The sequence below is a fragment of the Engystomops pustulosus genome, chromosome 6 (genome assembly GCF_040894005.1).
Source record: "Engystomops pustulosus chromosome 6, aEngPut4.maternal, whole genome shotgun sequence".
In the NCBI taxonomy this organism is placed as follows: Eukaryota; Metazoa; Chordata; class Amphibia; order Anura; family Leptodactylidae; genus Engystomops; species Engystomops pustulosus.
Genome location: NC_092416.1, coordinates 185996982 through 186010367, shown reverse-complemented (window position 1 = coordinate 186010367; position 13386 = coordinate 185996982). Strand labels below are relative to the sequence as shown.

The following is a 13386-nucleotide window of genomic DNA, read 5'->3' as shown; positions in this document are numbered from 1 at the left end:
CTGAGGACCCGGATAGATGATATCTGCAGGATTTGCATATCGGTTCCCCGTGCACCTGGAGGCCTGTGCGGACACGTGCGGCTCCCGCCAGACTCGCAGGGATGTTTCGCTCGGAGGAGACACCCCCCCCCCCCACCTCCTGCTCCGGATTCACACATCATGGCGCTGCCCTGTCACATGCCACTTGCTCCGTAATAACATCATTCTGAAATCCTCTGTGCTGCTCATCTCACAACTTTACTGTCTGTGGCCTCCCACATGGATAACGGACACTGCTCTCCTGAAATCCTCTGTGCTGCTCATCTCACAATATCTGTGGCCTCCCACATGGATAACGGACACTGCTCTCCTGAAATCCTCTGTGCTGCTCATCTCACAACATTACTGTCTGTGGCCTCCCACAAGGTTAGCGGACACTGCTCTCCTGAAATCCTCTGTGCTGCTCATCTCACAACATTACTGTCTGTGGCCTCCCACATGGATAACGGACACTGCTCTCCTGAAATCCTCTGTGCTGCTGTCAGCTGGTTAATAAAATATTCTGAAATCCTCTGTGCTGCTTCCTCTGTTACGTAAGTCTCGTAGTGTAAATGATCTTTTATGTTGGTAAATTCTCGCTTTTCTTTTCTTGCAGTTTCCAAGAAACCAATAACGCCTGGCACGGGGGCTGCCTCGCCCTGGCAGAGTTGGGCAGGAGGGGACTGCTGCTCCCGTCACGTCTCCCTGACGGTAAATGATTTATTGATTTATTATTATGGTCGGGGGTCCAAAGAAATACTTAGGGGTCAGCATGGGCGCTCTGACCCCTCTGTGACTACACCCCCATACACAGCGAGCTGCCATGTCCTGTGTGTCCTGACACCTTTCTATCATAGCCAGCAGTGGTCAGGGGTCAGCATGGGCGCTCTGACCCCTCTGTGACTACACCCCCCATACACAGCGAGCTGCCATGTCCTGTGTGTCCTGACACCTTTCTATCATAGCCAGCAGTGGTCAGGGGTCAGCATGGGTGCTCTGACCCCTCTGTGACTACACCCCCATACACAGCGAGCTGCCATGTCCTGTGTGTCCTGACACCTTTCTATCATAGCCAGCAGTGGTCAGGGGTCAGCATGGGTGCTCTGACCCCTCTGTGACTACACCCCCCATACACAGCGAGCTGCCATGTCCTGTGTCCTGACACCTTTCTATCATAGCCAGCAGTGGTCAGGGGTCAGCATGGGTGCTCTGACCCCTCTGTGACTACACCCCCCATATACAGTGAGCTGCCATGTCCTGTGTGTCCTGACACCTTTCTATCATAGCCAGCAGTGGTCAGGGGTCAGCATGGGTGCTCTGACCCCTCTGTGACTACACCCCCCATATACAGTGAGCTGCCATGTCCTGTGTCCTGACACCTTTCTATCATAGCCAGCAGTGGTCAGGGGTCAGCATGGGCGCTCTGACCCCTCTGTGACTACACCCCCCATACACAGCGAGCTGTCATGTCCTGTGTGTCCTGACACCTTTCTATCATAGCCAGCAGTGGTCAGGGGTCAGCATGGGTGCTCTGACCCCTCTGTGACTACACCCCCCATACACAGCGAGCTGCCATGTCCTGTGTCCTGACACCTTTCTATCATAGCCAGCAGTGGTCAGGGGTCAGCATGGGTGCTCTGACCCCTCTGTGACTACACCCCCATACACAGCGAGCTGCCATGTCCTGTGTCCTGACACCTTTCTATCATAGCCAGCAGTGGTCAGGGGTCAGCATGGGTGCTCTGACCTCTCTGTGACTACACCCCCATACACAGGGAGCTGCCATGTCCTGTGTGTCCTGACACCTTTCTATCATAGCCAGCAGTGGTCAGGGGTCAGCATGGGTGCTCTGACCTCTCTGTGACTACACCCCCATACACAGGGAGCTGCCATGTCCTGTGTGTCCTGACACCTTTCTATCATAGCCAGCAGTGGTCAGGGGTCAGCATGGGTGCTCTGACCCCTCTGTGACTACACCCCCCATACACAGTGAGCTGCCATGTCCTGTGTGTCCTGACACCTTTCTATCATAGCCAGCAGTGGTCAGGGGTCAGCATGGGGGCTCTGACCCCTCTGTGACTACACCCCCCATACACAGCGAGCTGCCATGTCCTGTGTGTCCTGACACCTTTCTATCATAGCCAGCAGTGGTCAGGGGTCAGCATGGGTGCTCTGACCCCTCTGTGACTACACCCCCCATACACAGTGAGCTGCCATGTCCTGTGTGTCCTGACACCTTTCTATCATAGCCAGCAGTGGTCAGGGGTCAGCATGGGGGCTCTGACCCCTCTGTGACTACACCCCCCATACACAGCGAGCTGCCATGTCCTGTGTGTCCTGACACCTTTCTATCATAGCCAGCAGTGGTCAGGGGTCAGCATGGGCGCTCTGACCCCTCTGTGACTACACCCCCCATACACAGCGAGCTGCCATGTCCTGTGTCCTGACACCTTTCTATCATAGCCAGCAGTGATCAGGGGTCAGCATGGGCGCTCTGACCTCTCTGTGACTACACCCCCATACACAGCGAGCTGCCATGTCCTGTGTGTCCTGACACCTTTCTATCATAGCCAGCAGTGGTCAGGGGTCAGCATGGGTGCTCTGACCTCTCTGTGACTACACCCCCATACACAGCGAGCTGCCATGTCCTATGTCCTGACACCTTTCTATCATAGCCAGCAGTGGTCAGGGGTCAGCATGGGCGCTCTGACCCCTCTGTGACTACACCCCCCATACACAGCGAGCTGCCATGTCCTGTGTCCTGACACCTTTCTATCATAGCCAGCAGTGATCAGGGGTCAGCATGGGCGCTCTGACCTCTCTGTGACTACACCCCCATACACAGCGAGCTGCCATGTCCTGTGTGTCCTGACACCTTTCTATCATAGCCAGCAGTGGTCAGGGGTCAGCATGGGTGCTCTGACCTCTCTGTGACTACACCCCCATACACAGCGAGCTGCCATGTCCTATGTCCTGACACCTTTCTATCATAGCCAGCAGTGGTCAGGGGTCAGCATGGGCGCTCTGACCCCTCTGTGACTACACCCCCCATACACAGCGAGCTGCCATGTCCTGTGTGTCCTGACACCTTTCTATCATAGCCAGCAGTGGTCAGGGGTCAGCATGGGTGCTCTGACCCCTCTGTGACTACACCCCCCATATACAGTGAGCTGCCATGTCCTGTGTCCTGACACCTTTCTATCATAGCCAGCAGTGGTCAGGGGTCAGCATGGGCGCTCTGACCCCTCTGTGACTACACCCCCCATACACAGCGAGCTGTCATGTCCTGTGTGTCCTGACACCTTTCTATCATAGCCAGCAGTGGTCAGGGGTCAGCATGGGTGCTCTGACCCCTCTGTGACTACACCCCCCATACACAGCGAGCTGCCATGTCCTGTGTCCTGACACCTTTCTATCATAGCCAGCAGTGGTCAGGGGTCAGCATGGGTGCTCTGACCCCTCTGTGACTACACCCCCATACACAGCGAGCTGCCATGTCCTGTGTCCTGACACCTTTCTATCATAGCCAGCAGTGGTCAGGGGTCAGCATGGGTGCTCTGACCTCTCTGTGACTACACCCCCATACACAGGGAGCTGCCATGTCCTGTGTGTCCTGACACCTTTCTATCATAGCCAGCAGTGGTCAGGGGTCAGCATGGGTGCTCTGACCCCTCTGTGACTACACCCCCCATACACAGTGAGCTGCCATGTCCTGTGTGTCCTGACACCTTTCTATCATAGCCAGCAGTGGTCAGGGGTCAGCATGGGGGCTCTGACCCCTCTGTGACTACACCCCCCATACACAGCGAGCTGCCATGTCCTGTGTCCTGACACCTTTCTATCATAGCCAGCAGTGATCAGGGGTCAGCATGGGCGCTCTGACCTCTCTGTGACTACACCCCCATACACAGCGAGCTGCCATGTCCTGTGTGTCCTGACACCTTTCTATCATAGCCAGCAGTGGTCAGGGGTCAGCATGGGTGCTCTGACCTCTCTGTGACTACACCCCCATACACAGCGAGCTGCCATGTCCTATGTCCTGACACCTTTCTATCATAGCCAGCAGTGGTCAGGGGTCAGCATGGGCGCTCTGACCCCTCTGTGACTACACCCCCCATACACAGCGAGCTGCCATGTCCTGTGTCCTGACACCTTTCTATCATAGCCAGCAGTGATCAGGGGTCAGCATGGGCGCTCTGACCTCTCTGTGACTACACCCCCATACACAGCGAGCTGCCATGTCCTGTGTGTCCTGACACCTTTCTATCATAGCCAGCAGTGGTCAGGGGTCAGCATGGGCGCTCTGACCTCTCTGTGACTACACCCCCATACACAGCGAGCTGCCATGTCCTGTGTCCTGACAGCTTTCTATCATAGCCAGCAGGGGTCAGGGGTCAGCATGGGCGCTCTGACCCCTCTGTGACTACAACCCCCATACACAGCGAGCTGCCATGTCCTGTGTGTCCTGACACCTTTCTATCATAGCCAGCAGTGGTCAGGGGTCAGCATGGGTGCTCTGACCCCTCTGTGACTACACCCCCCATACACAGCGAGCTGCCATGTCCTGTGTCCTGACACCTTTCTATCATAGCCAGCAGTGGTCAGGGGTCAGCATGGGTGCTCTGACCCCTCTGTGACTACACCCCCATACACAGCGAGCTGCCATGTCCTGTGTCCTGACACCTTTCTATCATAGCCAGCAGTGGTCAGGGGTCAGCATGGGTGCTCTGACCTCTCTGTGACTACACCCCCATACACAGGGAGCTGCCATGTCCTGTGTGTCCTGACACCTTTCTATCATAGCCAGCAGTGGTCAGGGGTCAGCATGGGTGCTCTGACCCCTCTGTGACTACACCCCCCATACACAGTGAGCTGCCATGTCCTGTGTGTCCTGACACCTTTCTATCATAGCCAGCAGTGGTCAGGGGTCAGCATGGGGGCTCTGACCCCTCTGTGACTACACCCCCCATACACAGCGAGCTGCCATGTCCTGTGTGTCCTGACACCTTTCTATCATAGCCAGCAGTGGTCAGGGGTCAGCATGGGCGCTCTGACCCCTCTGTGACTACACCCCCCATACACAGCGAGCTGCCATGTCCTGTGTCCTGACACCTTTCTATCATAGCCAGCAGTGATCAGGGGTCAGCATGGGCGCTCTGACCTCTCTGTGACTACACCCCCATACACAGCGAGCTGCCATGTCCTGTGTGTCCTGACACCTTTCTATCATAGCCAGCAGTGGTCAGGGGTCAGCATGGGCGCTCTGACCTCTCTGTGACTACACCCCCATACACAGCGAGCTGCCATGTCCTGTGTCCTGACAGCTTTCTATCATAGCCAGCAGGGGTCAGGGGTCAGCATGGGCGCTCTGACCCCTCTGTGACTACAACCCCCATACACAGCGAGCTGCCATGTCCTGTGTGTCCTGACACCTTTCTATCATAGCCAGCAGTGGTCAGGGGTCAGCATGGGCGCTCTGACCCCTCTGTGACTACACCCCCCATACACAGCGAGCTGCCATGTCCTGTGTCCTGACACCTTTCTATCATAGCCAGCAGTGGTCAGGGGTCAGCATGGGCGCTCTGACCCCTCTGTGACTACACCCCCCATACACAGGGAGCTGCCATGTCCTGTGTGTCCTGACACCTTTCTATCATAGCCAGCAGTGGTCAGGGGTCAGCATGGGCGCTCTGACCCCTCTGTGACTACACCCCCCATACACAGCGAGCTGCCATGTCCTGTGTCCTGACACCTTTCTATCATAGCCAGCAGTGGTCAGGGGTCAGCATGGGCGCTCTGACCCCTCTGTGACTACACCCCCCATACACAGCGAGCTGCTATGTCCTGTGTGTCCTGACACCTTTCTATCATAGCCAGCAGTGGTCAGGGGTCAGCATGGGTGCTCTGACCCCTCTGTGACCACACCCCCATACACAGCGAGCTGCCATGTCCTGTGTCCTGACACCTTTCTATCATAGCCAGCAGTGGTCAGGGGTCAGCATGGGCGCTCTGACCCCTCTGTGACTACACCCCCCATACACAGCGAGCTGCCATGTCCTGTGTGTCCTGACACCTTTCTATCATAGCCAGCAGTGGTCAGGGGTCAGCATGGGTGCTCTGACCTCTGTGACTACACCCCCCATACACAGCGAGCTGCCATGTCCTGTGTGTCCTGACACCTTTCTATCATAGCCAGCAGGGGTCAGGGGTCAGCATGGGCGCTCTGACCCCTCTGTGACTACACCCCCCATACACAGCGAGCTGCCATGTCCTGTGTCCTGACACCTTTCTATCATAGCCAGCAGTGGTCAGGGGTCAGCATGGGCGCTCTGACCCCTCTGTGACTACACCCCCCACACACAGCGAGCTGCCATGTCCTGTGTGTCCTGACACCTTTCTATCATAGCCAGCAGTGGTCAGGGGTCAGCATGGGCGCTCTGACCCCTCTGTGACTACACCCCCCATACACAGCGAGCTGCTATGTCCTGTGTGTCCTGACACCTTTCTATCATAGCCAGCAGTGGTCAGGGGTCAGCATGGGTGCTCTGACCCCTCTGTGACTACACCCCCCATAGACAGCGAGCTGCCATGTCCTGTGTGTCCTGACACCTTTCTATCATAGCCAGCAGTGGTCAGGGGTCAGCATGGGTGCTCTGACCCCTCTGTGACTACACCCCCCATACACAGCGAGCTGCCATGTCCTGTGTGTCCTGACACCTTTCTATCATAGCCAGCAGTGGTCAGGGGTCAGCATGGGCGCTCTGACCCCTCTGTGACTACACCCCCCATACACAGCGAGCTGCCATGTCCTGTGTGTCCTGACACCTTTCTATCATAGCCAGCAGTGGTCAGGGGTCAGCATGGGTGCTCTGACCTCTCTGTGACTACACCCCCCATACACAGCGAGCTGCCATGTCCTGTGTCCTGACACCTTTCTATCATAGCCAGTAGTGGTCAGGGGTCAGCATGGATGCTCTGACCCCTCTGTGACTACACCCCCCATACACAGCGAGCTGCCATGTCCTGTGTGTCCTGACACCTTTCTATCATAGCCAGCAGTGGTCAGGGGTCAGCATGGGCGCTCTGACCTCTGTGACTACACCCCCCATACACAGTGAGCTGCCATGTCCTGTGTGTCCTGACACCTTTCTATCATAGCCAGCAGTGGTCAGGGGTCAGCATGGGCGCTCTGACCTCTCTGTGACTACACCCCCCATACACAGCGAGCTGCCATGTCCTGTGTGTCCTGACACCTTTCTATCATAGCCAGCAGTGGTCAGGGGTCAGCATGGGCGCTCTGACCCCTCTGTGACTACACCCCCCATACACAGCGAGCTGCCATGTCCTGTGTGTCCTGACACCTTTCTATCATAGCCAGCAGTGGTCAGGGGTCAGCATGGGCGCTCTGACCCCTCTGTGACTACACCCCCATACACAGCGAGCTGCCATGTCCTGTGTGTCCTGACACCTTTCTATCATAGCCAGCAGTGGTCAGGGGTCAGCATGGGCGCTCTGACCTCTCTGTGACTACACCCCCATACACAGCGAGCTTATACTATGAATTAAAACCCAATCTATAGCAGAACTTTCCATAGTTGGGGGACATCTGTGCTGGTCGCCTGGGCCTGGTGAGGTGCGAGGACGCATTGTGTAAGCAGCCGCGCCATGTTTACGCAGAGTCCTTCCTAGACGCTGGTGTGAGGCTAGCCGCAGGGCCTGCATGTATGGACATGTAGCGTGTCCTGTAGGACGCACGTCACGCACTGGACGGGTGCTTGTACAGTCACTCAAGGTGACCGTGGAGGAGGGAGGAATGTCAGCGTCGTTGCGGTGTCGTAACCGTGTGTTCTGGAAGCTGTAACGCCATTGTCTGCAGTCACATTCCTCCGCAGGCTGCGTCGCCCCTAGCTATCTGTAGACGAGCGCTCACTTTGTCTTGCCTGGGGCCAAATAGCAGAAACTGATATACATTGTGGGTGTAAGTCATGATGGGTCGTCACTTACAGTATTGTCAGCCGCCATCAGAGTGTGAATGGTGTCCACGCCCTGGCGACACCTGCTGCCCCCCCCCCACCTCCGCTCATCACAACCTGCTGCCCCTCCACCTCCGCTCATCACAACCTGCTGCCCCCCACCTTCGCTCATCACAACCTGCTGCCCCTCCACCTCTGCTCATCACAACCTGCTGCCCCTACTCCTCCGCTCATCACAACCTGCTGCCCCTCCACCTCTGCTCATCACAACCTGCTGCCCCTCCACCTCCGCTCATCACAACCTGCTGCCCCTCCACCTCCGCTCATCACAACCTGCTGCCCCTCCACCTCCGCTCATCACAACCTGCTGCCCCTCCACCTCCGCACATCACAACCTGCTGCCCCTCCACCTCCGCTCATCACAACCTGCTGCCCCTCCACCTCCGCTCATCACAACCTGCTGCCCCTCCACCTCCGCTCATCACAACCTGCTGCCCCTCCACCTCCGCTCATCACAACCTGCTGCCCCTCCACCTCCGCTCATCACAACCTGCTGCCCCTCCACCTCCGCTCATCACAACCTGCTGCCCCTCCACCTCCGCTCATCACAACCTGCTGCCCCTCCACCTCCGCTCATCACAACCTGCTGCCCCTCCACCTCCGCTCATCACAACCTGCTGCCCCTCCACCTCCGCTCATCACAACCAGCTGCCCCTCCACCTCCGCTCATCACAACCTGCTGCCCCTCCACCTCCGCTCATCACAACCTGCTGCCCCTCCACCTCCGCTCATCACAACCTGCTGCCCCTCCACCTCCGCTCATCACAACCTGCTGCCCCTCCACCTCCGCTCATCACAACCTGCTGCCCCTCCACCTCCGCTCATCACAACCTGCTGCCCCTCCACCTCCGCTCATCACAACCTGCTGCCCCTCCACCTCCGCTCATCACAACCTGCTGCCCCTCCACCTCCGCTCATCACAACCTGCTGCCCCTCCACCTCCGCTCATCACAACCTGCTGGGGAGCAGGACACAGCAGCACAGAGTATTTCAGGAGAGGAGCTGATCATGTGGGGTATAGACTGAGAGTTACATAGTGGGGGAGCAGGACACAGCAGCACAGAGTATTTCAGGAGAGGAGCTGATCATGTGGGGTATAGACTGAGAGTTACATAGTGGGGGAGCAGGACACAGCAGCACAGAGTATTTCAGGAGAGGAGCTGATCATGTGGGGTATAGACTGAGAGTTACATAGTGGGGGGGCAGGACACAGCAGCACAGAGTATTTCAGGAGAGGAGCTGATCATGTGGGGTATAGACTGAGAGTTACATAGTGGAGGAGCAGGACACAGCAGCACAGAGTATTTCAGGAGAGGAGCTGATCATGTGGGGTATAGACTGAGAGTTACATAGTGGGGGGGCAGGACACAGCAGCACAGAGTATTTCAGGAGAGGAGCTGATCATGTGGGGTATAGACTGAGAGTTACATAGTGGGGAGCAGGACACAGCAGCACAGAGTATTTCAGGAGAGGAGCTGATCATGTGGGGTATAGACTGAGAGTTACATAGTGGGGGGCAGGACACAGCAGCACAGAGTATTTCAGGAGAGGAGCTGATCATGTGGGGTATAGACTGAGAGTTACATAGTGGAGGAGCAGGACACAGCAGCACAGAGTATTTCAGGAGAGGAGCTGATCATGTGGGGTATAGACTGAGAGTTACATAGTGGGGGGCAGGACACAGCAGCACAGAGTATTTCAGGAGAAGCGCTGATCATTTGGGGTATAGACTGAGAGTTACATAGTGGGGGGCAGGACACAGCAGCACAGAGTATTTCAGGAGAGGAGCTGATCATGTGGGGTATAGACTGAGAGTTACATAGTGGGGGAGCAGGACACAGCAGCACAGAGTATTTCAGGAGAGGAGCTGATCATGTGGGGTATAGTCTGAGAGTTACATAGTGGAGGAGCAGGACACAGCAGCACAGAGTATTTCAGGAGAGGAGCTGATCATGTGGGGTATAGACTGAGAGTTACATAGTGGGGGGCAGGACACAGCAGCACAGAGTATTTCAGGAGAAGCGCTGATCATTTGGGGTATAGACTGAGAGTTACATAGTGGGGGGCAGGACACAGCAGCACAGAGTATTTCAGGAGAGGAGCTGATCATGTGGGGTATAGACTGAGAGTTACATAGTGGGGGAGCAGGACACAGCAGCACAGAGTATTTCAGGAGAGGAGCTGATCATGTGGGGTATAGACTGAGAGTTACATAGTGGGGGTGCAGGACACAGCAGCACAGAGTATTTCAGGAGAGGAGCTGATCATGTGGGGTATAGACTGAGAGTTACATAGTGGGGGAGCAGGACACAGCAGCACAGAGTATTTCAGGAGAGGAGCTGATCATGTGGGGTATAGACTGAGAGTTACATAGTGGGGGAGCAGGACACAGCAGCACAGAGTATTTCAGGAGAGGAGCTGATCATGTGGGGGGTATAGACTGAGAGTTACATAGTGGGGGAGCAGGACACAGCAGCACAGAGTATTTCAGGAGAGGAGCTGATCATGTGGGGGTATAGACTGAGAGTTACATAGTGGAGGAGCAGGACACAGCAGCACAGAGTATTTCAGGAGAGGAGCTGATCATGTGGGGTATAGACTGAGAGCTACATAGTGGGGGGGGGCAGGACACAGCAGCACAGAGTATTTCAGGAGAGGAGCTGATCATGTGGGGGTATAGACTGAGAGTTACATAGTGGGGAGCAGGACACAGCAGCACAGAGTATTTCAGGAGAGGAACTGATCATGTGGGGGTATAGACTGAGAGTTACATAGTGGGGGGCAGGACACAGCAGCACAGATTATTTCAGGAGAGGAGCTGATCATGTGGGGTATAGACTGAGAGTTACATAGTAGGGAGCAGGACACAGCAGCACAGAGTATTTCAGGAGAAGCGCTGATCATGTGGGGTATAGACTGAGAGTTACATAGTGGATGGGCAGGACACAGCAGCACAGAGTATTTCAGGAGAGGAGCTGATCATGTGGGGTATAGACTGAGAGTTACATAGTGGAGGAGCAGGACACGGCAGCACAGAGTATTTCAGGAGAGGAGCTGATCATGTGGGGTATAGACTGAGAGTTACATAGTGGGGGGGCAGGACACAGCAGCACAGAGTATTTCAGGAGAGGAGCTGATCATGTGGGGTATAGACTGAGAGTTACATAGTGGGGAGCAGGACACAGCAGCACAGAGTATTTCAGGAGAGGAGCTGATCATGTGGGGTATAGACTGAGAGTTACATAGTGGAGGAGCAGGACACAGCAGCACAGAGTATTTCAGGAGAGGAGCTGATCATGTGGGGTATAGACTGAGAGTTACATAGTGGGGGAGCAGGACACAGCAGCACAGAGTATTTCAGGAGAGGAGCTGATCATGTGGGGTATAGACTGAGAGTTACATAGTGGGGGAGCAGGACACAGCAGCACAGAGTATTTCAGGAGAGGAGCTGATCATGTGGGGTATAGACTGAGAGTTACATAGTGGAGGAGCAGGACACAGCAGCACAGAGTATTTCAGGAGAGGAGCTGATCATGTGGGGTATAGACTGAGAGTTACATAGTGGGGGGAGCAGGACACAGCAGCACAGAGTATTTCAGGAGAGGAGCTGATCATGTGGGGTATAGACTGAGAGTTACATAGTGGGGGAGCAGGACACAGCAGCACAGAGTATTTCAGGAGAGGAGCTGATCATGTGGGGTATAGACTGAGAGTTACATAGTGGGGGAGCAGGACACAGCAGCACAGAGTATTTCAGGAGAGGAGCTGATCATGTGGGGGTATAGACTGAGAGTTACATAGTGGGGGAGCAGGACACAGCAGCACAGAGTATTTCAGGAGAGGAGCTGATCATGTGGGGTATAGACTGAGAGTTACATAGTGGGGGAGCAGGACACAGCAGCACAGAGTATTTCAGGAGAGGAGCTGATCATGTGGGGTATAGACTGAGAGTTACATAGTGGGGGGCAGGACACAGCAGCACAGAGTATTTCAGGAGAGGAGCTGATCATGTGGGGTATAGACTGAGAGTTACATAGTGGGGAGCAGGACACAGCAGCACAGAGTATTTCAGGAGAGGAGCTGATCATGTGGGGTATAGACTGAGAGTTACATAGTGGGGGAGCAGGACACAGCAGCACAGAGTATTTCAGGAGAGGAGCTGATCATGTGGGGTATAGACTGAGAGTTACATAGTGGGGAGCAGGACACAGCAGCACAGAGTATTTCAGGAGAGGAGCTGATCATGTGGGGTATAGACTGAGAGTTACATAGTGGGGGAGCAGGACACAGCAGCACAGAGTATTTCAGGAGAGGAGCTGATCATGTGGGGTATAGACTGAGAGTTACATAGTGGGGGGAGCAGGACACAGCAGCACAGAGTATTTCAGGAGAGGAGCTGATCATGTGAGGTATAGACTGAGAGTTACATAGTGGGGGGAGCAGGACACAGCAGCACAGAGTATTTCAGGAGAGGAGCTGATCATGTGGGGTATAGACTGAGAGTTACATAGTGGGGGAGCAGGACACAGCAGCACAGAGTATTTCAGGAGAGGAGCTGATCATGTGGGGGTATAGACTGAGAGTTACATAGTGGGGGGGCAGGACACAGCAGCACAGAGTATTTCAGGAGAGGAGCTGATCATGTGGGGTATAGACTGAGAGTTACATAGTGGGGGAGCAGGACACAGCAGCGCAGAGTATTTCAGGAGAGGAGCTGATCATGTGGGGTATAGACTGAGAGTTACATAGTGGGGGAGCAGGACACAGCAGCACAGAGTATTTCAGGAGAAGAGCTGATCATGTGGGGTATAGACTGAGAGTTACATAGTGGGGGAGCAGGACACTGCAGCACAGAGTATTTCAGGAGAGGAGCTGATCATGTGGGGTATAGACTGAGAGTTACATAGTGGGGGGAGCAGGACACAGCAGCACAGAGTATTTCAGGAGAGGAGCTGATCATGTGGGGTATAGACTGAGAGTTACATAGTGGGGGAGCAGGACACAGCAGCACAGAGTATTTCAGGAGAGGAGCTGATCATGTGGGGTATAGACTGAGAGTTACATAGTGGGGGAGCAGGACACAGCAGCACAGAGTATTTCAGGAGAGGAGCTGATCATGTGGGGTATAGACTGAGAGTTACATAGTGGAGGAGCAGGACACAGCAGCACAGAGTATTTCAGGAGAGGAGCTGATCATGTGGGGTATAGACTGAGAGTTACATAGTGGGGAGCAGGACACAGCAGCACAGAGTATTTCAGGAGAGGAGCTGATCATGTGGGGTATAGACTGAGAGTTACATAGTGGGGGGAGCAGGACACAGCAGCACAGAGTATT

At 55.2% G+C, this 13386-nt stretch overlaps 1 protein-coding gene across 3 annotated transcripts in view; it reads left to right on the top strand.

The window, feature by feature from the left end:
• TBCD (tubulin folding cofactor D) overlaps nt 1-13386 on the top strand; it is a 648429-nt gene that overhangs the window by 32877 nt on the left and 602166 nt on the right. For all 3 annotated transcript variants that reach the window (XM_072112667.1, XM_072112666.1, XM_072112665.1), the window contains exon 14: nt 635-729. In XM_072112667.1, the coding sequence (XP_071968768.1) occupies nt 635-729 (95 nt within the window). The remainder of the gene's footprint in view (nt 1-634; nt 730-13386) is intronic.